Consider the following 26,089-nt stretch of genomic DNA (forward strand, 5'->3'; position numbering starts at 1 on the left):
TTGGCCAGCCAAGTAACGTCAGGAAGCAAATTGTTTGATGCATCTGCCAAGCACTGTTGGATGTGTTTAGATATAATCCAAAACTCACTTTTTTTCTTTCAATAAAAGAAATTAGGCTCAAATATGATGTACAACTTGAAGGCGACCTTCACCAATTTTAAACTGTCTTCTGAAATAAAATATCTCTCTACTTCTAGCTGGAAAATTCCTCCAGATGACATCATTTCAGTTCAGTTATCTTGTTGTCTTGTTGCTCATACTATGGGGTTTGTAATCACGGTCAACTTGCTTTTCCGACCCAAAGAAACAACATGGAGTGACAACTTTTTGCGCCCACCACCTGCAGGGGTTGAAATCAGGGTTGGGTGAGATGCAAGCCGGGTGGCGGGCAAGGTAGGGAGTTTAGGCATGCTGATCAAAGGATTTTTAAGCTGGTTCTGGGAATGTGGAATGTCACCTCTCTAATTGGGAAGAGAGGTGTGAGAGGTTGAGCGATACCAACTAAGTATTGTTGGGCTTACCTCTACACATAGCACTGTCTCTGGATCCAAAACCCTGGAGAAGGGTTGGACTCTTTCCTATACTATACTTTGGTGAGGTCCTTAAGTGAGTACCGCATGGGTATTCCACAGTTCTGTTGGGGGACTTCAACACCCATGTGGGCAATGATGAACCCGAATTATGGTTTGTCATTGGACTTCTGTGCAAGTCATGCTTTGGCCATAAGGAACACCATGTTTCATAGGATTGTTCACAAGTGTACCTGGTACGAGAACACCTTAGGTCTTATGTCAGTGATCGACTTTGTGGTGGTTTCATCACATTTGAGGCTGTATGTCTTGGACACTCGGGGGAAGAGCGGAGCACAGACTTGGTAAGCCCAAACGTGTAGTGAGGGTGTGGGAACGCCTGGTTGAGGCCCCTATCCTTTAGATCTTTAATTCCCATCTCTGGAAGGATTTTGGGGTTGGCCTCAGGGAAGTTCTGGTAAACTATCAAACGCCCTACAAGTAGAAAGGGGGGTTTGGCCCAGAAGTCTGAGGACTTGGAGAAGTCATGGGGTTTTCTGTGGGTTATTGCAGGGGTATGGGGTGCAGCCAAAATAGATTGAGACATTGACAGGCAGATTGATGCAGCATCAGCACTAATGCAGACGTTGTATCGAACCATTGATTTGAAGAGGGAGCTAAGCCACAAGGTTAGATAGTCTTAGAGATAGGGTACGGAGTTCTGACATCCAAAGGGAGCTTGGAGTAGAGTTGCTGCTCCGTCGCATTGAAAGGAGTCAGTTGAGGTGGTTTGGGCATTTAATAAGAATGCCTCCTGTGCGCCTCCTGCTGGAAGTCTTTCAGGCACGTCCAACTGGTAGGAAACTCTGTGGCGGACTCAGAACATGTTGAAGGGATTATATATCCCATCTGGCCTGGGAACGCCTCGGAATCCCGCTAGAGGATCGGGAGAATGTTGCTGGGGAGAAGGATTTCTGGAAAGCCTTGCTAAATCTGCTGCCACCATGACCCGACTCAGGATTGCGGAAGATAATGGGTATAAAATGGGTATATATATATATAATGAGTATATATATACATATGGTTGATGCCACTGGTGGCTTTAAAAGAGAAATTGATTTAAGTGCCAATGTCTTTGCAGGGTTTTCACAACCGAGATGTGATCTGTCTGTGTGTGAGAGGGACAATTCAAATTAATTATGTGGACAGACATGCAGAGAAACTGGTGAAGGTGAGTGAAATTAAGCAGGAGAGCAGGTTCGGTGAGTTGAACAGGTGTCAGCACAGGGAGGCTCAACACACCCACAGTGTCAGTGAACGATGCTTCCCAAGGCATCAAATCTCGCTCCTTTTTACGTCGTTTGGTGTCTTATATTGACGTCATAGTTACCTTTTATCGTCCCTATTGGATGCCCTACATGCATCACCACTACATGCTCTGGTACAATTTTAAAAACATCAAGGTCTAGCGGACTTCACGCACAAGTACAGTACATTTTCATTAAATGTTAGGTACAAAACCTTTAGGGTAAATTAGGAGCATGTTACATACCTACATACAGTAAAAATGAGGCACCAGACATTCGATTGTACTTGACTGGCAGCCCTGTGCGTCTCTATGTAATGCCAAAATGTACCTTGAGCATCAGCATGTAATGTTAAAGGACTGGACAAAGCAACACTTCGTGACGCCCTGGGAATGGGAATAGGCTGGCATTGCAAAGGAAAAATAATAGAAGATAGAAGAGGAACAATAAATGGAGGAAAATATGTTTAAAATAGGAAAGAGGGAGGCTATGATTAAAAAAAGTGAAAGGCTGTGATAAAACTGCTGAAGTGACAATCTCACTGATTCAGCCACTCAGTAGAACCTTTAAAAAATACTGACTCAGGTCCCTAAGGGAATACAGACAGGAGGTGGCTTACCCTCCTAACAGGGGGCAATAGGACAAGGCCCTCAGTTTGCAGGGTCCCAAACAGGAATTCTACATGGAATTATTAAATATCTGGCACGTATTTTCATAATTAAAGCTCTTGACATCTACATTTGTCCCCCAGGTCCTGTGAATAACTAATGGCTTCTCTAGTCTGCAGACAATCACAAACATTCATAGTGTGTTTCTATGGATGTTTATCTTTATTACAATTTTATTTCTTAAATAAAAAGTGTGTTTTTTGGGGTGTTGTCCATGCTAGATATCAAAAATATTGTTTTAAATGTGTGTCTGCAAATCAGTGACCCTCATGTCTCAGTTTTTACAGTGTTTCTAGCAGGATGGACAGGGTGTGTGTTTGCTGAAGGGACTTCAACCCTGTCAACCCTTTGCCCTCCTCTGTTGAGCACTGCCAGCACTGGAGGAATAATTGGCACATTAAATTATTTAAATAGAGCCCGAGCACATTATCATAAATATTCACTTGACGTTTTGCTTAGATCAACAGTCAGAACCCAGGTCTCTGGATGTGACTTCATGACATCTCATACTGTGTGTGTGTGTGTGTGTGTGTGTGTGTGTGTGTGTGTGTGTGTGTGTATATACATTTTGAGTGCCCAGGGGCTGATTGATGGACAGTATTTACAAAAAAAGCGACCTCCCGTCAGTCAACATAACTGAATGCAGACAGCATGAAAATGTCAGGCTCATCCACAGATGTGCATGTGAGCACACATACCCTGGCATGAAAATGTCAGCTAGGCTCAGGGTGGACGTGGTCACTCGTGAACATGCACACATAGGACTCAGCAGTGCAGCACCTCTTGTATCAAGTTCCTCTAACAAACCTGTCACTGTTCTCACCCAAGACAAGACAATAATGACATGCTAACAAGGTAGAGATGCTGATAACAGGTCCATTTGCATCTAGTAATGTCATTAATGACCACAGACACTGAGGCTTTCATCTGCCTCTGGCCGACTACTCCTCTGCCATAAAGACACAATGGAGGCTCTTGCTCCACTGTGTGTTGAATACAAAGCCCAGAGTGTGTGTTTGAGTGCTGTGTAACACATAACATAATCACACAAATTGATTTATTTCTATAATCTATTGTGTAGTAGCTTGGCTGTATATTAGAAGATCTATAACTGCAGCTTATAAATAAGGTCTAACAGGTTTAAAACTAAAAAATGGGTTCTATCAGATATTTTCTTATGCATACAGCATTTCGTGTTTCTGCTTAAATGATCGCAGCACAGAATAATAGAAAAGATAAAAATAGGGTTCTATGCATAGGCTTGTAAAGAAAGATTACTATACATACCAATATTATTTCTAGGTTTAAAGTTCACCTCTGTCTTTGACAGCTAGCACATAACCAAAAAAGCTATCTCTCAACCTGCCGATCTATCTATCTATCTGTCTGTCTGTCTGTCTGAATACAGTGCATTCAGAGAGTTTTCAAACCCGTTTCTTTTTTTTCAATTTTGTTAAATTGCAGCCTGATGCCACAGTTTTTTAATTTCTTTTTTTCACAATAATCTACACTCTGTACTACATAATGACAAAGTTAAAACAGAATTTTAGAAATGTCTGTAAATTCATTAAATAGTAAAAATAAAAAATGTACATGTACATGTACATAAGTTTTCAAATTTAAACTCTTATGCTCAGTACTTTGTTGAAGCACCTTTGCTTTGCACACCTGGATTGACGAATTTTCTGCTATTCCCCATTCCATGGGGTCTGTTGGTGAACAGCCATTTTCAGGTCTCTTTAGAGCTATTCAATAGAGTATAAGTCTGAACTCTTGCTGAGCCACTCTAGGACATTCACAAAGTTGTCCCCATCCTTCAGCCCGGTCTGAGGTCCTGAGTCGTGTGGAATAACAACGAAATAGCCCCAGCGACGTGGGCAAAGAGCAGGGTCTGGGTTGAGTACACACACAATTCCTTGCCATCATCAGCAACAGGGCTAACCCCATTTCCAGACCATTTATTGCTACCCGCCCCCTCCTTTCTCTTCACTAGAGGCTGAAGCTTCCGGTCTTGTTCGACGATGCTACCAGACTGGGAAGAGAGCTTTTCAGACCATCCTTAAAATCTGTCTCCTCCTGTAAAAAATTGGCCAACAAATGTCACTCACCTGCAGCTGGATATTCTCTTGGAGAAAAGGTCTGTCTACATTTGATCTATTCTGGAGAACAGGAAACTGGCCCCTAAGTTTCCTGGTCCTAGAGTTTGTTGGTCATTGGTCTTGGAGTTATTAGACTGTGGCTTCCCAGACCACTAAGAATTTACCCTATATTCCACGTGTCTCAAGATCAAACTGGTCCTTCTCAGTCGATTCAGCAAGTACTCCAGCAAGTACATTTCTGGAAATTAAGATTTCGATTCTGTTAAACTCTGCAATGTCTTGGATTATTGGATTGGTATTCTGTATCACTCTGGATGTTTCGGACTAATTCTGTGTGTTTGGGATTTTGGACAGTGTGATTAAATTTGGATTCCGTGAGACGGAGCTTGTTCTGACTGACTCATCCCAGCTCTTCTCCACCCACTATTATTAGATGTCCTGCTGTCTTTCTCCTTGTAACTCTTCCTTTTATGACAAACCACGAGGAGAACGCCTACACGTAGAGAAGTCATCTTGGTCTGATGTCATCCTGGTTATTCCTCCATTCTCCTCCCCTCCTACTGGAGAAACACGCACCTTCCAGGCCAACCTAATATCCTCATTAAACTAATTACCTGTAAATCCATTGGAAACTCACCTTTATCTCCTCTGTAGATCTGGGCTAGTGTACCATCTAGTGAGTCGGAGGAATCCCTGCAAGCTGTCACCACATCCATCCAATTGCCTATATGTCAACTTTATCCCCATTAAATCTTTTATACACTCAGCGATTTGTGTCTAGCCATCGTTTGGTCCTCATTATTTGTCTAAACCTCACACCAAACTTTTTTTGGTCTTTAATTTGAGAATTATGGAGGCCACTGTGCTCTTGGGAACCTGCAGTGCAGCAGGTTTTGTGTTTTGTAGCCTTTCCCAGATCTGCAATAATACTGATTCTGGGCTCTGCAGACAGTTCCTTTGGCCTCATCTTCATATCCCTTTTGCTCTGATAGAGTATGTGTAGTAAGCTGTGAGGCCTTCTACAGAGAGGTGTGTCTCTTTCGAAAGCATGTCCAATCAATTCAATTCACCACAGGTGGACTCCAATGAAAGGTCTGAAAAGCTCAAATATCATTTTTTTTAATACATTTCCAAAATTTCAAAATTTCTTTCTTAAATTTGTCATTATGGAATACTGTGTTTGGGATAATAGGGAACAAATTTTGAATGATTGTAGTATCTGGCAGCAAAATAGCAAAATGGAAAATAGTGAAGGTGTTCTGAAACCTTTCCCAATGTACTGTATATATGCACATATTCCGTTTTATTCCCTGTGGAATTTGTCATGACAGTTATCAAGCAGTTACATTGTGAATTGCACATTTAAGTTGTTCTTTGCAGCACACAGGCGAAGAACTGCTTGGGAAAATGACAGCAATCTACAGTAATTACTACTGTTCGCTTGCAGTGGTGTTCAAAGCAGTTGGAGGTAAAAACCTAAAAAAGTTCGTGAAGGTGGTGACATGGCAGTATAAATTCTCTATTAAAATGTAGAAAGACATGGGAAAATAGGCCTGATGGTGGCAAAGCACTCTGACAGGAAAACCAATGCTCCAAACTATTTTCTTTCCATAGCAATCCTGCATTGCGATGAGAGTATGTCTTGTCACCACTTGTCATGGTGAAAGCTCATTGGACTCTCAGGGTAAAAATTGTTTCCTGAGATTAGATAGCAATTTATATAGGCAACATTAACACCAGAGACCAAACTTTGCAAGAAGAGGGCAACTGGGTTGAAATTTAAAGTAAAGGGAGACAATAAACAATCTAAACATGTGACCAGAATTTTATGCAATAGAATTCAGTAAATGGGATTAAGAGGAAAATGTCATACAAGCATATCTGTAACACCGTTTGACATTTGTTAAAATGTGCAAGGGATGTCATAAACGACAATAATATTACAGTAAAGGTGTTCTGTAAAGTATTCGACCTACAGTAGCACTATGAGCCAATGGAATCAGTTGGTCTTCATATTTCTTTACAAATGGGGCAGGACTAGCACACATACATATACTGTATATAAACAATACTTCAAAAAGTATTCAAGCTCAAGCAAAATCACAGGAACATGAGTGACTGTGCTCCAAAGTGTTGGTACATTTATATTTGTCCAACTCACCATGTTTATGTGAAGACAGAAGAGCTACAGAGTGTACTGTACTATTTTAAGAGGATACTCTTACCAGTATCCACAGCAGTTTAGGTTTTTCATTTCATTTTATTGAACTCCTATATTTGTCCTAGGGCAACAGGACAATTTCTTTTTCCATCAGCAGCCTGCAGTCAGATTCTTGCATGTGTCCTCCAGTGTGCACGTGCAATGTTAATATGCAGTTCACTCACGTGCAATTTCATACACTATTGTGATGCCCGTTTTTGTAGCTTCTGTTATTTAAATAGAATTCCAAGCACAGTGCATGACATTGAATAGTGATTTCTAATCAATATCATATCTCATAAACACTTTTTATGTTTGTATATAACTTACATAATGTTTTACATTAAAGATTATGTATTGTTAATATTAGGATTTTGTTTCAATAATTGCACAGGTTAATGTCCAGAGTTGCCAATGCACCTAAATGTTTTTTTTTTTTTGTCAAAATGTAAATGTAAACAATGTAATTGTTTTAGCAAAAAACAAAAAAGTGTTTATATGCTTTTGTGAACATGATCATCAGCAAAAAGGAATATTCCCTTAAGATTTAATGCTTTCTCTGTGTAAACACTGGTAAGGCAAGGCAAAGCTTCCAGTGATCATATGCTCAGAACCTTAGATGTATTAACAGAAAAAAAAAAGATCTTCATGAGTCGTCTGCTTATGCAATCACTCAAATACAATAATCAGACTACTGTCATGCTTGACGTAGTTTTGTACATGTGTACATAGAGCCACATCATATAGCATGTACTAATCTGCTCATTTCAAACAGTGAAATTGTTTTCTGTTTGTGTATTTAAATGAGTGTTGTAGCTGTGTGGGTGCATGTTCATGTGCATATGTGTGTTTGCACATGTGCATGTGCGCCTGTGGGTGTCAGGATAAACCGAGGAGTGACAACACATAAATGACTGTTGATCTGTTTGTGTGATGTGTGTGAAAGTGCAGCAGAGTTGCAAAAACCATTAGTTTTGGTCTGTAGCTCGTGTGTGTCTTTATGTGTGTGAATCTGAATTGTGAAGGGAAGAAATGCATTAAGCAGTTTAACTCTGAGTGTGTGTGAGTGTGTTTTTGTGTGGCCATAGTTGAACCCATTAACTGAATAAACCATCCCAGTATGATTGCAATGTCAAACGGCTCTTGCTAAAGTATTTCTGCTTGGCCCAGCAGTCCTCGTCCCTTTTCATGTCATGACACACTTACACAAGACTCAAACCTCCCATCCCCAGTTAATTATTGATGGCTCAGAAGTGTTGCATCACTCCTCACACATCTTTATACCTGTGGATGTAAAAAACACAAACATATGCTGGCCAATGATCAAATTAAATGCCATATGCTGATTTCATTAGACATAATTGAAGTCACTATGATAATTTTTGTGCATCTGCCAACAGCGTAGAGTAGTGAATAAAAAACTGTCCTTCAGTAGGGAGGCCTGAGTCCAGCCTACTTGTGTCAGCAAACACTCTTTGAGCAAGGTATTAATTACTTCATTGCTCCAAGGTTGTTTCTTAACTCACCCTTCCTGAGGTCATTTCGGAGAAATCTCAAAAGAAACGTATGTGTAGAAAAATAAGAAACCCAAGGTAGTAGTAAAGCACTTAAGCATTAACTTCTCTTCAGAATATTTGTGGAGTCTTCTACTCAACAAATCCTACTTGTTTAAGTATAACAGGACAGATGGTGGTGGTATTTTTACGTTTTACTAACATCCCCCATTAGAATTTCTATCTCATCCCACCCACTTACTTTTCTGTTCATCTGCAGATGCCTTTTAGCAAAGCCCAAGGAAAGTGGAACTTTCCTAGTTTGATTCCTATTAAGAACGGAGCGCTTATCGGCAGGGGTACATACCAGGGGGACTTTCAAGCTGTTTTCCACCACATTTGGCCTTGTTGATAACCGTAAGAGAAATTGTATGTTGAAGCGATGCTAATGATTGCTAAAGATTATCTGAGTAACATGAAGAGCTTGACAGAGTCAGTCTCACCCAATCTGGTTGGATGGGATTGATCTGAACCGCTTCAGTGATAACATAATTGATATTTATGACCAGACATCTGCACTGATCCTGATCAGTGGTGTGCAGGGTTTACTGATGCCAACAGGAGAAGCTTAAAGCCAAAGTGAGCAAAGTGAGGCAATGAGGTGCATGGTTAGTAATGATGATGAATAACCTCTGTTACATTACATGCAAATACACCCATCCTGTGCTCTCATCTTTCTAACTTTTGTTAAAAGCTGTTTGTGTTTTGTCTCTTTTAATTGAATGCATTTTCCAGATTAGACCTGCACTTTCTTAGAGCACACAAAAGGTTAACTTCATTGTACTTTTCCTTGCAGTGAATGAGTTTGTGTTCATGTTTTAATTTTACATTCACAGATCCTGCACTACAGTCACGCACAACTTTGCAGTGGAACTGCAACTGGGGATGAATACACTGACATGCTCGACACATGTGCACTACAAAACATAATTGCAGTTCTACACAGTATCAACAGGGAGACGAAAAAGCTCCTTTGTTTGTTGTGTTTGAACGAACAACATGCAGAGTGAAAAAATAAAACAGTTTGTAGTACCTTGATATTTTCTTGCAGAATTTGCTTGTACTTCTCATTAATGATGGTCATCCTGGTCCAGAGGCAGCAAGCCAGTCCCATATCACTATACTGATACCACCGTGTTTCCCAGATGCGATAAAGTTTTTAGACAAGCCACAAAGTTCCACTTTGGTATCATCAGTCCACAGAGCCTCATCCTTCTTCCAGAAGCCTTCTGGCTTATCCAAACTGTAAATGGGCAGCTATGCTCTTTTTGTGGGAGCGCTGGCTTTTTTTTTGCAATTCTACCTGTATACCAGGCCATTGTTCAAATGTTCTACTGACAGTGGACTCCTGAACATTTATTTTAGCCACTGCAGGCTTCTAGTTTTCTTTATGATGGTAAATGGCCACTTGTATAGTGCCTTTATCCAAAGCACTTTACTATGTTGCTTGTTATTCACCTATTCACAAACACACACACACACACTCACACACCAATGGCAGTGGCTGCCATGCAAGTGCTCACTTGACCCACGAGCAACTTGGGGTTCAGTGTCTTGCCCAAGGACACTTCGACACGTAGTCAGGAGGAAATCGAACCACTGACCCTGTATTCTGCAGATAACTGCTTTACCAACTGAGCTACAGCCGCCCTATGATTGACCAGTGAGAAACAATTTCTTTACAAGTTCAGTGTTTAACTCTGTATAGTCAGATGAGCATGAACAATTCTTTTTCTAAGCGTTTAGGAAATCTCTTTTGTTCCAGCCATGACATCTGTTATGTTACCTGTTACCTGTAATGTTACCTGTACAACTGAATTTTAAACAAAATTGGATTTACATTTACATTTAGTCATTCAGCAGACACTTTTATCCAAACATGAAGTGCAAGGGAAGCACAAATCCATGTGCATAAAAAGGTGCAGAAGAGGTATGTTTCCAGCAGTTTTTTGAATATTGGGAGTGAGTTTACTGAGCGTGCAGAGTTTGGTAACTCGTTCTACCATCGTGGGATCATTGCACTGAAGAGTTTTGCTTGGGGTCTTCTGTGCACTGCTGGGACCACCACATGTTGTTCGTTGGATTTCTCAGAGGAAAGTAATTTCAAGCAGATTAAGCTTCCTCTGAACATAGTAAGAATATGTTGGCATGTAAACGACAAGTTGCAAATCGGTTGATACTAAACATATCAATAAAATGTGTTTCACTGCTTAGAAACAAATCCACAATTGTTCGTAACCTTTCCATGAACTCTGGAAATGATTTTGTGTCTGTGAATTGACAGTCCTGCACTTTTCACACCCATTTCCATATGTTGCATCAGTACATAATGAAGTTATTACGTTCACTACAAAAACATTATCATGTTTTCTGTTTGGTTGTATAGGAACATAACAGGGTTGTGACTAACCTGACACTTTACATACTCTTTACAAATGATTGTATGATCCCAGAATTTTGCATTAAAATAGGATAAATCAAACTCCAAATCCATGTAATTGATTATATAATTTGTTTAGCTGTGTTTTATTAATTACATTTAAGGATTAAAAAGCTGATCATGTTTGAGATCATAGTTATACAGAAATGCTGGTTCAAAAACTTTCAAGCATCGCTGTAGTTCCCATCATGTTCCCCACAATGTAACCTACTTATAATGAAATTGCAAAAACCAATCATATCAACATGACAAAGAGTTCACTGAAATGAAACTAGGTGACAGCAAAGCACAACAAAGAGGAAAATGTCAATGACTGGCGAGTACATTGCACAATGGAGCTCCTTCATTAATTTGTCTCTGTCGTTATATTGATATAATAATCCTTCATACTACACTGTTCGACCGATTCTCAGCAGTGACAGCAGTGGTATCACATCATTAGTGCTTAAAGTAGATCTGTTAAAACGTTATCTTTAACACAAAACATTGTACCAACCTTTACTTCTAAAACAAAAAACAACTGTATGCATAATGTGAAAGAGTGATGAAAGTTACCATCCTAGGCCGCTTAGTCACAAATGCTGATGTTCCCCCTCTGTGTTTCTATGACAATTTAATTATAATCTGTCACGACTTTAACCTTTACATAGGGCATTTTGAGTAGGATTATTTAGCTCCTAAGAACACATACACGCTTCTAAGCACAGGTCATGTTTTTCACAAGAAGAATAAAAATGTGGGGCATGTTTATAGTAACTGCACATATCGTAAAAAAAAAAAAACATGCATAAAAGTCAATAATGCAATAACTTTGCATTTGTAGCAATTTTTGTTAAAAAAGTAATAATATAAAATATTAAAGTAAAATGTCACTATAACACACACACATGAACACCATATATATTTGTGATTTCAAGTTTGAGGATGATATTCAATTGCAAAGCACCTTCAAATGTTGTATTTCCTAATTAAGCCTTTTACAAATAAAGGATTCACGACCTGCAGCTGAGACAGAGCCTTGTGACAGTGGATAGTACAGTTCACTCCAGAATTCCTTGACAATCTAGAACCCAGTGCCAGATGCAGCAGAGCAGACCCAGAACATAATTGACCTTTCTACTTGTAACATAGTAGATGTGTTGTTGTTTTGTTTGAAAATTAGTTTTTTCTTTCTTAGTGAACTGACGTGACTCACTTAAAGGTTCCAGTTTTGTCTCATCTAGCTAACAAACATTCACCCAGAAGCTATGTGGACACTTTTCTCCTCATAAGTTTTGACATTTTTTGGTGTAACATCTGCAATGATGATTAGTGGTGTTTATTTTTAAGGTGGGGGCAAAAATTGTTCCACTACTTGTTGGGTTCATGTTCCTGGCACAAATTGCAAATCAGAGTTGTCTGAGTTACATCTGATTTGTTGAAGCTTTATTTTTTTCAGAATTAACAATTTTCTCAAACGCAGAATTTGGCCTTTTACCCTTTGTTCTACTTGCAGACTCCTGTAAGATGTCCACATTTTTCAAATCTATATAGTCATGATATGACAAACTCTCATCATATGGCGTTAATATTACAGATATTTCTGATAAGGTATGGCACAGTCCTACTTTAAACTTTACTACTAGTCACAGTGACATCAAGTCACTTAGAGATGGACATACATCACAAGTGTGATGGTAATTCCAGGATACACAGGATACACTACAGTTTAAAACATTACAATAATGCAAATATGTATAGTATATAATTTTTCCAACTCTTTGCATTTGTTGTGTTAGGGACGGAGGTTAAGTGTCAGCCTGCAGATATTGAATGGGAAGCTTACATGTGCTTTGTAGATTTCACTCAATGACACTGGTCCTTTTCTCAACGGTTCTGCTATAATAACCTACCATGTAGTTTTTCTCACTGTGAAGACAAGAAAGGAGACAACGGTCATTGCATGTTTTTCAGACATGTTTAGGAGATCTTTAAGCTTGTACTTCCTGTATTTAAAGTTCAATAAGATTGGCAGGCCTTTTTATCTATCACTAGCCCTCTTATAACTTATGTGAGCTCAAGCCCCATTCTGTTCTCAAATCATCAAGTGCCCCTTCAGACAGACAATGGGGCAGTTAAAGTTTCCTGGTTCGCTTCTTATTAAGAAAGGATCGTTTCACAACAGACTTTACAACCACACAAGGTCAAACACAGAAACAGACACACAGAACTCTCTGCCAAGATATACTTCCTGGTGGAGGTTCAATGCCATCGATGAGCTTGGCACTGAGACTGGGCCAGCCAATACCCTGCTTCCCGCTGGCTCACACTAACACACACATACACTCACACAGAAACACAAACACACACACTCGTCTCCCCACAGTTCAGTCTCACTCTGACTACACTGTAAATCCTGTCTGTGTGCAGAGGTGGAAAAACATTTATAGGGAAGAGATGTACAGAAGCAGAAAGACAGTGTGATAAATTCACTCAGTTGACAGTTTATTAGGTAGAACAAAACAGTGCAACATGTAACAGTTGCACAATATATCCTCGATTCCTGCATGTTTGTATCGTTTAGTTTGTGTTCAGACGTGCTTTGTTGAGATGTTGATTCCACTATAGGATCTTTTTAGATTATTAAAGCTGAATCAACACCTCATTAAAACAGTTTGAACAAATACTACCACTGGTTATACTGGAGACCCCAGGGACAAAAGAAGAAGAACTCAAACATGCATAGAATAACTGTTGCTCCTGTGATTTTTTTTCCCCCAAATTTCCCCTAGGAAAGAATACTGGCAGGGAAAATTACTAGTATAATATTTACCTTGGGAAGAATCAGCAGTGTGTTTAATCAGAAAATGCCATTTATACTCTTGTGGGGATTCATCTGTGTGAGTAGGACCATCAGTTTATATATTCTTGTTCTCATAGAAATTCTAAGGAGAATAAGGTGGCTGTTGAGACACAGGCAGCACCACATTAAAAATATATAATAATAGTGCATGTGCCATCGCCTCATATAATAGCACACACAACAGAACTCTTAAATACAGCCAGATTTAACCATAAGTCTTTTTTTTCCCTCCCTGGTGGCCTGTTTGATGGGTAAGGGCGGATGGACAAGCAGAGCTTGACAGAACAGAGTTTGTGTTGGCAACTGTTTGGCTTTGTGATTTAGCTCTATTGCAGCTGTTAACAACTGTGACAACACCACAATGTCATAGAGAGAGTTGTTGGAAGATGCTGTTACATCATTTTCATCCAGCAATCAATGGTGGCACCAGAAAATGGTGGTGGGTGGAGCTAAGTGTGAGCTTAATTAGTAGAGGCAACATTTCCCCCCCCAAAAAACAAAATATAACGATTAACAACCATCTTTATACTGTACCAACATATCGTAAATATGTCTGGACTCATCGTGGACAAAGATGCTTTGTTTCACTGTAGAAACAGTGTGTGCAGCAGCTGAAAAAAGAAGTTATTAAAAGTTATTATAGCTGCAGTGAAATGTACATAGCTTCTTTCAATTACGAGACGCATGCATCGATCCTGCTTCTGTTTTCCAGCTACAGGCATTTACTGTAATGAGGAAAACAAAAGAGCTGCATTGTACATTTGTCTGGTCAGATGGAAACAGTGTCTGAAAGGTGCAATCTTTAAGCCACAGGTGTAGTAGCTGCCAACGCTGTGATGCTGAAAGAACCTGAGCTGCTTTGTTTGTGTCCAGCACATTTGTTGGCATGTAATGTAAGATTGATATGCACCATCAATGTCAAAAAAGTTTTAATAATGATTAAATTGTTTTCTTTTCAGTGTATAATTAGAAAATCATCTACATTGGAGTTTTTAATGTTAATACTATATTTTGTTATTAGGTGTTTTATTTTCTATGAAGTTTCCTGTTATTTTTAACTAAGAATGCTGACAGTCAGAACTGTTTGTTCTGCTTAATTTCAAAGCCAAGCGATTGTCATTAAAACGTTGTGTACCCATAAAACATACTATTACTCTTTATTTTGCTGTAGGTGTATTATTTTAGTGTAAAGTTATTACATTGCCTGGCACTGATTTCAATGTTCTTTGCTTTGATAGAATGATTCCATCGAGCAGCAATGACTTCCTGGTTCGGGATCTTGCAGCTGGACGCAGCTACGATCTGTGTGTCTTGGCCGTGTTTGATGATGTCATCACATCGCTGACTGCAACCCGTCCTTTGGGCTGTCTGTCATTCACCACAGACACGGAGTTCAGCCAGTGTCAAGCCCTGCACAGCCACTTCCTGGGTGGTACCATGATCATCATCATTGGAGGGATTATTGTTGCCTCTGTTCTGGTTTTCATTATTATTTTAATGATACGATACAAGGTTTACAGCAACCAAGGGGCGGGGCATGGAAAAGCAGCGATTGGGGCAGCTGCACCAAGACCACAGAGCAATGGACAAGGAGGTGGTGGACAGATCCAAGTTCTCCCTCGCTCTGCCTCAAAAATCACTGACAGTCAGGAAGAGCAAGCGCTATCACCGTCCAGGGCTATGTCACCTAGCAACACTCTGAGAGACACTGTGGCACTGGTCGAAGACGAGAGCAGTGGACGGAGCATAATGACAAGGACTGACTCCTTGACCAATGAGGAGTTGCTCTCACCCACCAAGGCCCGCTTCTCCTCCAGGGTCACTATTGAGATGAAAAGCAGGCCATCATCCGTCGCCAAAGAGCCCGCCTCCCCCAAGGAGCTAGCAGGTAGTACAAAGACAGACATAGACAGGAAGAGACAGACATTGAGAAGGCAAGCATCAGAGCAAGGAGAAGGCATTTAGAAGAGGTGGAGAGAAACACAGTAAGAAGTTGATAGAGAAAGAGCATAGGGAGACAGAAGAACAAAAGAAAAACAGTCAAACAGAAAGAGATGGAGGATGAGAAACAGACAATGCACAATTGACGGTGTGAAATTGAGCGAGATAAAAACAGCGAGTGGTAGGGAGAGAAGCTGAGTGAGTGCAAACGAGAGAATAAATAAGAGAGATGCCATCCTGGTGGACTAGTACGATAGTAAGAGAGACAGATACCGAGACACATGTTCAACCCTCTGCTTGTGGAGCTAAACCAGCTTTTTTAAGTTGTAGTTAACTGCTTACTGTGACAAATCTGATCATAGCTGCTCTTAGTCTGTATCAGAAAGGTTTTTTTTTATTCACATGAAACAAAAATCTTCAATTACCCTCCCTGTAGTGTAGTTAAATTAACCTTTAGCCTTACATCCTCCAAGCTCATTGATTTTAGTTTTCTCCTCTTGCCAATTACCAGGATAGGTTTCTGAAAAATGGAAGATGATGCAACTCAAAGGTCTCAAAGCTACTAGGAAGTTTACAAAACTGATGAGTTTTTTTTTTCTTTTCAAAGCTGTGACCCTGTTGCCAGGAACTGCAATTTTTGGGGCTTTTTTCCTGTGTAGTTTCTTTAACTGTGGCAAAACGACAAAGGAAACTTTATGTGGTGCTGTTCGAGGAGCGAGGAATTTGATAAATGTGGGAAGGTCCATTAAACCATAGCTCACATTATTCAGGTTACTGTTCTTTGTATGTCCTGCATTAGAGTGCTATAAACTATGAGACTTTAGGCCCCCCGAGAAAGCTTGTTTGCCATTATGAATGACACAACCAGAGTGCTTGGGTGTGAAAAAGGAACGTTCCTTCAATATAAAGAAAAAGCTAGTGAAGGTTTGCTGAGATTCAATATCAGGTTGGAAGAAATCCAAGACCCTCACCTCCCCTTTGCAAAAAGTTAAAATGTCAGGTGTCTGTTGGAAGTTAAAGATTTGCAAATGTTTGCACTCTGGACAAAAACTGGATGAGATTTTATTTCTAACATTTGTGTGACATTCTTGTAGCAACACACTACAAGTCCCTGCAGCAACTGATAAAAGCAAAAAGCTTTGCACATTAGCGTAAATGGACTTACTGTAGATATCTATGCAACAAAAACATAATTATGAGTTATGGTCAGCAACACATTTTGACCACTGCAAGCCCTTATCATAAATTTAAATCTACATTAAACCAAAGCATATGTATGAATTGTACAGCTGTTCAAACTCACAGCTCAGATTGTGCCCTCCAGGGTGCTCTCAGTGTAAAGCCAAGCAATTTGTTTAGACTCAAAAGGAGCGTAATCGATCCCCTCCAGGGCTAACAACCCAGCAGACACATGCAATTTAGAATGAATATACTATAAATAATACACAAGATAATGATGCAATTGTGACCGGGCCTCAGATGAAACTTCTTCTTTTAGTGGAAAAAACCTGCATTCTGTTGTGAGTAATGTGGAATGAAGTGAGGGCACTGGCCAACTGACTAGACTGTGCATCAACAGTTATCAAAACATCGGAGTTCAATAAACCTAAATTAACCAAAGCATGATCATATAACATGTCATCATCTAACAGAATTATGGACTCATTTAGTCACCTACCAGCACCAATTTTATAATTTTATATAAGGCAAAATGAAATTTTAACTGTTAATACAAAGATAAAATTGCACAATGTAATAAATTGAATTAAATTCTAATAAAACACAGGTATGAACAAGAAGATATTGAGGAAGCTGACATACCTGTGTAAAATGAAGTAAAAACAAATCAGTACAGCAACTTCATTTGACCGGGCTCCTGCATGCACCTTAAAAAAACTTTGGACTTCTGGTGAAATATACATTTGTTACATTAATGCACATGCTACACAATAACAACAAATATTAATCTATGTACCACAGCATGAGAAACTGTTAGAAGATAAGACTGTAGGCAAAGAAAACCGCATGACCAGTAAAAGCCGTCTGCTGGGGGAAAGAGGCATATCAGTATTGTCAGTAAGCATTACAAGCACTCAGCAAAGGCCAGGGCCAGTAAGTGAGGTTTATATAATGCTTTTTACAAATATCTTCACAGCGATTAAAAGATGCTGAAACACACATGAAAAGAAGGACAGAATATGAGGAAAGCATCAATAAAACCACACTGAAAGAAACTGGCTGACCTTGGAGTGTGCGGCCAAGAATCGTGATGAAAACTCATTCCTCTGGCACCTAGAAATGACAGAAATCAAAACTCATTTCTAAAGCTGTCCCAACGACTAGGGTTACTTGGACTACGGTTATGGTTAAATGTAGTCCCACCCCAATTTACTGCACTTGAAACTAGCTCCACAACATTTACCACTTGCTTATACTTCCATTCAGTGCTTATTCATCTCTTGCCTGTCCTGTCCGGTCAGTTTTAATGAAATCTTTTTTATCTTCTCCAGCATAGCACTAATTTTTGTGCATCTATCCTGAGAGCACAACACGACTTTCAGAACACCTTTCAGAAAAGGTTTTGTGCACGTGAACAAATTATATTTAAATGGGACTATTAAAATAATTTTATTTTCAGCAAATCAAACAAATTTATCTCAATAAATGTATATTTGGCTTGTCATTCCCCCATTACTACACACTCACACACCGATGATGGCATCTGCCATGCATGGTGCTTGCCAGAGCAACTGGGAGCAACTTGTGGGTTCAATATCTTGCCTAAGGGCTCTAGGGGATCGAATGGCCGTCCCTGCAATTGGTGGATGAGCTCTCTATATCGTGAACCACAGCTGTCTCCGTGGCTCAGTTCTTTGCCCTCTCACAATTTTCTGTACTTTGCTCGTGCTCAGTGTGTGTCTCACTTGCTCAGTAGGTCGGCTTTGGGTGCACTCACTGTTGCCTGTATACTTAATCAGTTTGGCCAGATAGAGACTGGAGAAGGTTTATGCTGTATATCCGTTTTGTCGTAAGAAAACAGAAGAGATTCCTGTGCTGTCCAAATGAATGCTGGTCAGAGTGTCCTATTGTATGCTCAGGTTTGATGCACAAAAATAATGTCATATTACAGTAGTGGTTAGCACCTTACTGACAGATAGGAGCTGTTAGAAAACTGGTGGGAAAATGTCAGCAAACAGAGGTAGGGAATATTTCTTTCTCCAAAAAAATTTTCCAGTTACATCCATTTTTCAAGTAGTGCAAAAAGCAAAACAGTGAAAGACTAATGCTACATAATTATAATAGGATATATTTTTTCCCTTAACATGCAAGGCAGAACATTGCTTTTATAAAACTGCCAGAGGAGGCTATTAGATAAAGCTCACTTTTTAAGTAGGCCCTGGCTCTCTTTTCTAAACTTTTGAAGTGACTTGCACATGCTCACAAAGATCACTTGAAATGCTCAATAGTGCTATAATAATAGGAATCCACATGAGCATGTGAATTTTCTTTTTTGGTTGATTTTTCATCTGCTAAGCCCATTCCAGTGCACTTCTCCTTTAACACTAATCCACTCAGGAAATAGAGGTTTCATTAGAACGAATAAATGGAGACACCATTTCACATGAGTGGCTTAAACAGCTAAGTCGAAACACTTTATCAGCAGCAGATATGCCATTCAACTGGCCTCTGTGAATGGGTTAAAATGAGGTGTCATTGAGCTTTGCGTTGATAGCAGGGAGGAGATGAGAGATCTATGCAGAGCCCAGCAGCTTTAGCCAGAAAGTTCAGGGAAAGTTTTCACCTTTGTGAACTCTTCTACATGAGTAGTTAGTTTGACATTTATAACACAATTACAGTAAATGTGCTGGACAATGCTGTAATTATTGTATGAAAGAGGAGAAGCAACGATTTTTGATTGTGTCAAGCGCCTCACAATCTAATAGGCTACCCTCGATGTTAACTGGCTGTAGAGCTACTAAAAGTTGTTTTTTTTTTAGTTGTCTTTCTCACCTTGTGAAGAATATGAGGAGATGTTTGTTGTGCAGTTCAGGAAATGCTGTGAAAGGTTGATGGCCCAATTGGAGTTACAGGAGTGGGGCTAGGGAGTCCTAATTAGGTCTGTAACATGTTAGATTTTTGAAAAGTCTGATGAACTTGCTTGAATTTTACTCTGTTGTAGCACTGAGGTGCCACCATATGCACACTGTCAAATGTTTCCCCCATAGGCCTAATTAACAGCTCTAACTTCATCTCAGCCTTAACTGACTGAAGTGTGTCAGTCAAAGGAGCTTCCAAAGAGCATCTCAGACTACAACAAGACAGACACACCAAGCAATTATCATATTTTTATTCTGACACTTTTCCAGGGAGACAAAAGTTTCCGTTGGCCTTTGTGGTCTTTCTTTCCTGGCTTTGATTCCAGAATTGTTGGCACTTTGAGGGCAACCTGCAATGAGGGATAATACTCATGTGTTTGTTCAGAGGCTGCTGGGGATTCTCTGGGTGTAGCTGTGTCTGTGATGTGTTTCACTGGTTGCTGCATTGCAGAGAAAGGCAACATTGATCTGATCAGAGAGAGAGAGCTGCAGTGAGTCAGAGAGCCGGAGGAACAGAGCAACTGACAGATACACAGAGAGTCCCCATTAAAGGCCCATGGTTGTCACAAGTATGACCCAACATCAAAATTAGACACATTGTGGGTGATTATTTTCCTTTATTTGCTTTCTTTATATAGACTGTTTTGCACATATTCATATGTATGGACTGGATGTTGTACAGGCAGTTGTTCAGTATCATTGATCTAAACCTATCAGCTTTTTCAACTTGTTCTCTATGGCTTTAGTTTAGGGTGTAAATAGTTGATAAAACTCCTCCAGATGACATCACCCAGAGATTTTGTTTTTAATCTTAGGGGTTCCGATGATGTAATCTGGGGGAGCTCTGGAAAAGCAGGTTGACCATGATTACAAACTCCGCAGTGTGAAGAACCAGGTGACATATTCTGAACTGAAGGAGGAATTTTTCAACTAGAAGTATAGATATTTTAATATAACAAAGTCAGATGGAAGTTTAATGGCATTTATGCACATGTACCACCTGAACAAGAACAACAAAAAGTCTAAAATCAGTTAACACATCTGTTAAGTTTTGCATAGTTTGCACCTTTAAAAAAGACGAAAATAAATCTTTCTCTATACCTTAATTACAAATAAATAAATGCATCAATAAATACAAATCTGTTAAAAAATAAACTGATTTACAGGACAGAGCAACTAATTTCAATTTGGAGTTTCAGAGCTAGTTTGTGACAAAGATGGTGAAGTAGCTTTTTAACCTAATACTGCGGGGAGTTTAGTACTAGACATAACAGGAATCATATGCTTAATACAAACTTACACTGCCTGGCCAAAAAAATCAAAACTTATTCAACCAGAACTGATGCATTGAGATCATCAGTCATATCACTCATGCCTGAAGACATATCCCAGTCTTCCGGTAATTTTCAAAATGTATAGCATTGTCTGCAATCACCATACAGACACTTGACCGACTTAATGGGGGACCAAATTCATGTTTGGTTAGTTGTCAGCCGCAGTCTGGATTTACTTATTTCATGATGCCAAAGATGACATAAACCTCCACTGTTTTCCAAAAAACTAATAAAAACACATCAGCCAGACACACCTCTCCATCGCTTAGAAAAACAAATATTGTCCACACTCTTCAGATTGTCTGTAATACAGGTACCACTTTGACTGTCATGCTTGCACAGTTTACCAGCTAAAATTCAAGGAAGTGCCAAATTGGAGTATATGGTACTATATTTGTTAAAAATAGAAAGGTGTGTCTGGCTGATGGCATCATCAAACAAGCAAACCCAGGCTGCAGCCTAACAACTACTCAAATGTGAATAGAGAAGATTGATTGTTTGCTTTAATATCTGTATTGCCATTGTGAACAATATGAATAATTAAAAACATGATTGGAGTTGTTAAGTAAACTACTATAAAAGAGGCTAAAAACATGTAAATTTACTAGGGAGATCTGTAGCAGGTGAAAAACATGATGTGGTTTGTTGAGTCAGATTTACCTAGTTCCAGAGCAATGGAGGAATCAGGGTAAGAAGAGAGGAAGATGAGGCGATGACCCATCACGGTTAGTGCCTAACGTTCAAGCCTGTGGCTGTGGTGTGATGATCTGGGTTTGCTTGGTATAAACCTATATACTAAATGACCACATTTTTTTGCGAATGGATTTTTTCTTCCCTGATGGTATGACATATTTCAAGATGACAATGCTAGAATTCCTTGGGCTCAAATTGTCAAGCAGTCATCCTGAGAGCGTGAGACATCATTTTTCACACATGGGTTGGCCACCACAAATTCCAGACCTTAACCTTAATGTGAGTCTTTGGGATGTGCTGGAGAAGACTTTACACATTGGTCTGCTGCTCTCATCATCAATAAATCTAGGTGAAAAACTAATGCAACTCTGGATGTAAATAATTAATGCATCTAAGCTAAAGACAGTCCAACAAAATATTAGTGGGCCAGGCAGTGTTTTTTGATTATGCAAGTACAGCCAACCAAACACTGCATATGTGTGTAACGTTACCGTAGTCATGTTGGGCGGACAAACTGTCTTTGCACATTGTGGGGATAAAGACAACCCCCCCAAAAGGAAAGTAATACATTTTTAGGGGTGAAAACTTCTTAAAACAATGAGTGTAAGACAAGAGAATACGGGCACATGAATAACAATTGTTGTGTACACTATTTACCTGCAAGCTCAGGGTCAGCTATCAAATCCCTGCAGGTCTGTTTACACATTTGTGTGTTGTTGTGTACAAGGTTAAACTGCCTTGAGCCAGTGCAAATGTTCCCAAAACGTTAGGCAGGATAGGAGAACACTCGAGCATAACAAGGATGTGTGAGACTGCATGTGAAGTGTGCTTTCCCCATGGCCCATCCATGACCCTGTAGCCTGTCTGTCCTCCGTGTATTTTAATCTATCATCACTCCTTTTAGTGTCACCCCATATGCCAGGCCTCATTCTTCACTGCCATCTGTCTCTCTGAATTCCTCTCTTGGAATCTCCCTCTCTCATCCTCTCTTTGTTTTTTTTCCTTACTTTCTTCCTACTGTCTTGACTGTCTTGCTTCCTCTATCTCTCCCATTTTACTCGGCAGTGTAGTTGCATCTTCATCTTTGTTTTCACTGTTTCTTACTGTCTGTCTCCGTGTCCTTGTCACTGTTTCCTTCTCTCTTTCTTCATTTCTCTCCTCTCTCTCTGCTTCCCTCTCTCTTGGATGCCTCCAGCAGCAGATGACAGGCGACCTCGTAGTGTCAACCGGAGAGACTTTAAGATCTGAAGGTCTCTTGGTCTTGGAATGCGCCAACAACACACAAAAAGAGTAATGACTGACACTTGAAACTTGAAACCCCCCCTCCCACCCCCCTTTTAGTCTTTCCTACAGTTTGTCCCTTTCTCCCGTGACACTGATCTTCACCCGTCTGTCCCTACTGCGGCCACACTCGAATGTAGCATGCTATAATCTGAGCCTTTTTTTTTTGGGACTTGCTTTTTTATTTTTAAATCATTTCACTCAAATAAGATACATGCCTCCACTTTAATACAAAGAAGCAAAAAAGAATTTAATCTGTGATTCTCTCTGCCTATTTTTTCCAGAGCTTCAAAGCTGATTAAAGAATTAGACCATAGATTCAACTGTAATTGGCAACTATTTTTAAAATCTATCTAGTTATTCAATTTTGCAAACCAGAAGGCAAATAACCCTTGATTCCAATGTGTATTTTATGTTTGTCTTTTTTTTGGTCATTGGTCATCGGTCTTGCTATCTTGCTTTTCTATCCCTTGTATATTTTCTATTCTTCGTTTGCCTTATTATTTCGGCTTCTCCCTTATTTCTATTTTTAACAGTCTCCTTTTTGTTGTTGTGTTTTTATTCCTAGTTGTATTCCTAATTGTATTTCAATACCCTGCTGTCTTTCTTACACCCTCTTTGTCTCCTTTGTGCTTGCACATCCTTTTTTCCTCTAATGGATCGTTTGCAAATGCTGCTTCTATCCTCTATTACTTCTCCTTTCCCTGTCTGTTTTTAATTTATAACACCTTTGTCTGTCTAGTTATTTTTAATGTCCTTTCCCTGATCTCCTCACCACTCACTGTGTGTTATCGTCTTCATGCACTGCCTTCTCCTCTCCACACCCCCCATCTCTTTCATCCATCTGCACAGTACAAAGACTGATGGAGGAGAAGGAGAGAGAGGAGTGGGGGATGATGGAAGTGAAGACAGTGGAGATGTACAGTGGCTGTGATGGATGAATACAGACCGAGACATTAAGAGGACTGTGCTTCATTCTTATATCGACACAATAAGCACCAGCTGTACATAATGCAGTTAAGAAATATTCCTCCTGACAAATACGGTTAAGAAATGCTCTCCTGGCAAACATACAAGTTAGGAATAACAGCTATGGCGATATACTGCCACAGCAAGTACAGCTTCATCACTCTCTAAGCTATCGCATGTCATTGCACTCCCTTGTCAGCAAACCTTGCTTATGGTAGGCATTTATTGTACCGCCCGACTGCAGCAGTGACACTTCAAAACAGCTCTCACAAAAGAAAACATATTGGAAAATGTTGAAAGACAGACACATATTTTAAAACTGAAAAAAGAAAACTGAACAAACAAGCTGAAACATACTGAATTGTTAATCGTGGCCTCTTCATTCATTTGGCTCCAAGACAAGTCTGAAGTAAGTCTGGACAAAAAAAAAAACCCCTCACATTTGAGGCTTTACTTCACACTGTTTCATTTTGTTCATTTTTTCCTTAGGAGGTAATATTTAAATATTAGTTTTTCCTAAACGTTTAAGTCAAGCCAGAAGTTATAAAAAAAAAAAAAATACCTTGCCCCTGAGAGGATTGTGTAAGTCTGACCTATAGGTAGGTTCAACTCAAGATGCCAAACAACAAAAAAATACTTCTAGTAATTTCTGTTTTCCCAACATGTACTTCTCTTAAATCCTTGGTTTACTGAATATTAATTTAATTGGTGTATTTTAGATGTCACAGGTGCTAAATTGTGTCTTGTGCTAAATATATCGCTCCTTGAACCATTTTTTTCTATCCTTTTGTTTGATCTTTGTTTAACCTGATGCTTCTAAATATTCATTTTTAGAACAATGGAATCCTGTGTTGTCCTTAACCTCAATGTCCTTTTCTTCCTACTCTTATACTGATTTTTTTTTTGTGTGTTCTTGCCCTCCTGCTGTCTAGAGCCCTGATGTTGTTGTTCCGAGTGGCAGATGTGGAGAATCAACATCACCACGAAGAAGAAGCTGGTGAAAAATCTGAAGAATAAAGGCCCTATAGTTCTTCTCCCTGTATCTCCTGTTTACTGTACCCATTCATTTACTATACCATCTGGTTTACTTTAAACTACTTATCCTGGTTCTCATGTCTGGCTTGTGCGAGTGAACAAGTCAAGGTCCAGTATTTGTCTGGCTGTTGATTGGCCAGTTGCTGCAGGATCCAGCTGTTGTGCAATCATCTAAATCACCTTTAATGGAAAAGCATTCAATAAATGTGGAATTTTACACTTTGAAACATCTGTATTAATGTGGGAGTATTTAAAGAAACACAGAGGCATACAGAAGTCAACATGCAACGGACAAAAATATGTTCTAAAACAACATCTGTGGCAGCATCAACATGCATGGACAGACATAGAGAGGATGGAAACAAACTAATGAAAATGACAGGCTACGCAGTGAATAAATAGATGCATAGATAATCACACTCAACCTGGACATACAGGACGGTACACTGCATGGACAAAAAGGGAATATCACACTGAAAAGGGGTCTGGATGGCTGTAACTTTGGATATGAACATATGTGGGTTCACTGCAACTGAACATATTAGCCTTTCAACATGGCTGCCTCAAAGTTGCTCCATATAATCCGTGTGGGATAAAGCAATTCTTCTAATCTGAACTGAGCCAAGTTTATGTAAGATGGGCTAAAATTGCGCTGGATCTTAATATTGAGTGGACCCTAGTATTTTTCAATCAGGTTTGTCTCTGGATACAGTACATAACCTGAACTGAAATGGTTTGACCTAGACAGAACTGAACAAACTTGGATCCAGTGTACCCTGAGCTGGAGTTGTACCCTGGCAATGGATTCATACTGTGCAGTCATTTGAACAGACTAAACCGGATTAGACTAGACAGGCCTGTTATCTCTTGGTCTAGTCTGTGAATTTCCAAAATCTACTGGTTGGAACTGGTGAAGACCTTGAGGACGTTTACCAGGCTCTTTCCAATTTCTCCAGGTCCACTTAAACAGGTGAGTAATGCACTGATTAGCCCATTCACCGAACCATACAAGCAGCAAAATGAGAAGTTCTCTCACCCGAGGTCCTGGGCTCATTAATTAGGGTGACATCTGGTAACCCACTTGCAGTCCCCTTGGCTGTCCACAAATGTTGAGTTCTACC

General features: G+C 39.7%; 1 protein-coding gene across 7 annotated transcripts in view; it reads left to right on the forward strand.

Annotated features, from left to right (window-relative positions):
• Window positions 1–26,089, forward strand: part of zgc:172282 (leucine-rich repeat and fibronectin type III domain-containing protein 1-like protein) — a 157,986-nt gene that overhangs the window by 116,983 nt on the left and 14,914 nt on the right. For 3 of the 7 annotated variants that reach the window (XM_067508339.1, XM_067508342.1, XM_067508341.1), the window contains 4 exons: window positions 14,857–15,506; window positions 22,879–22,973; window positions 23,817–23,980; window positions 24,866–25,938. In XM_067508339.1, the coding sequence (XP_067364440.1) occupies window positions 14,857–15,506; window positions 22,879–22,931 (703 nt within the window). In that variant the 3' untranslated portion in view covers window positions 22,932–22,973; window positions 23,817–23,980; window positions 24,866–25,938. The remainder of the gene's footprint in view (window positions 1–14,856; window positions 15,507–22,878; window positions 22,974–23,816; window positions 23,981–24,865; window positions 25,939–26,089) is intronic. The other 4 variants (XM_067508343.1, XM_067508340.1, XM_067508344.1 and 1 more) reach the window with 4 other exon arrangements.

This window comes from Channa argus, chromosome 6 (genome assembly GCF_033026475.1).
Source record: "Channa argus isolate prfri chromosome 6, Channa argus male v1.0, whole genome shotgun sequence".
Taxonomy (NCBI): Eukaryota; Metazoa; Chordata; class Actinopteri; order Anabantiformes; family Channidae; genus Channa; species Channa argus.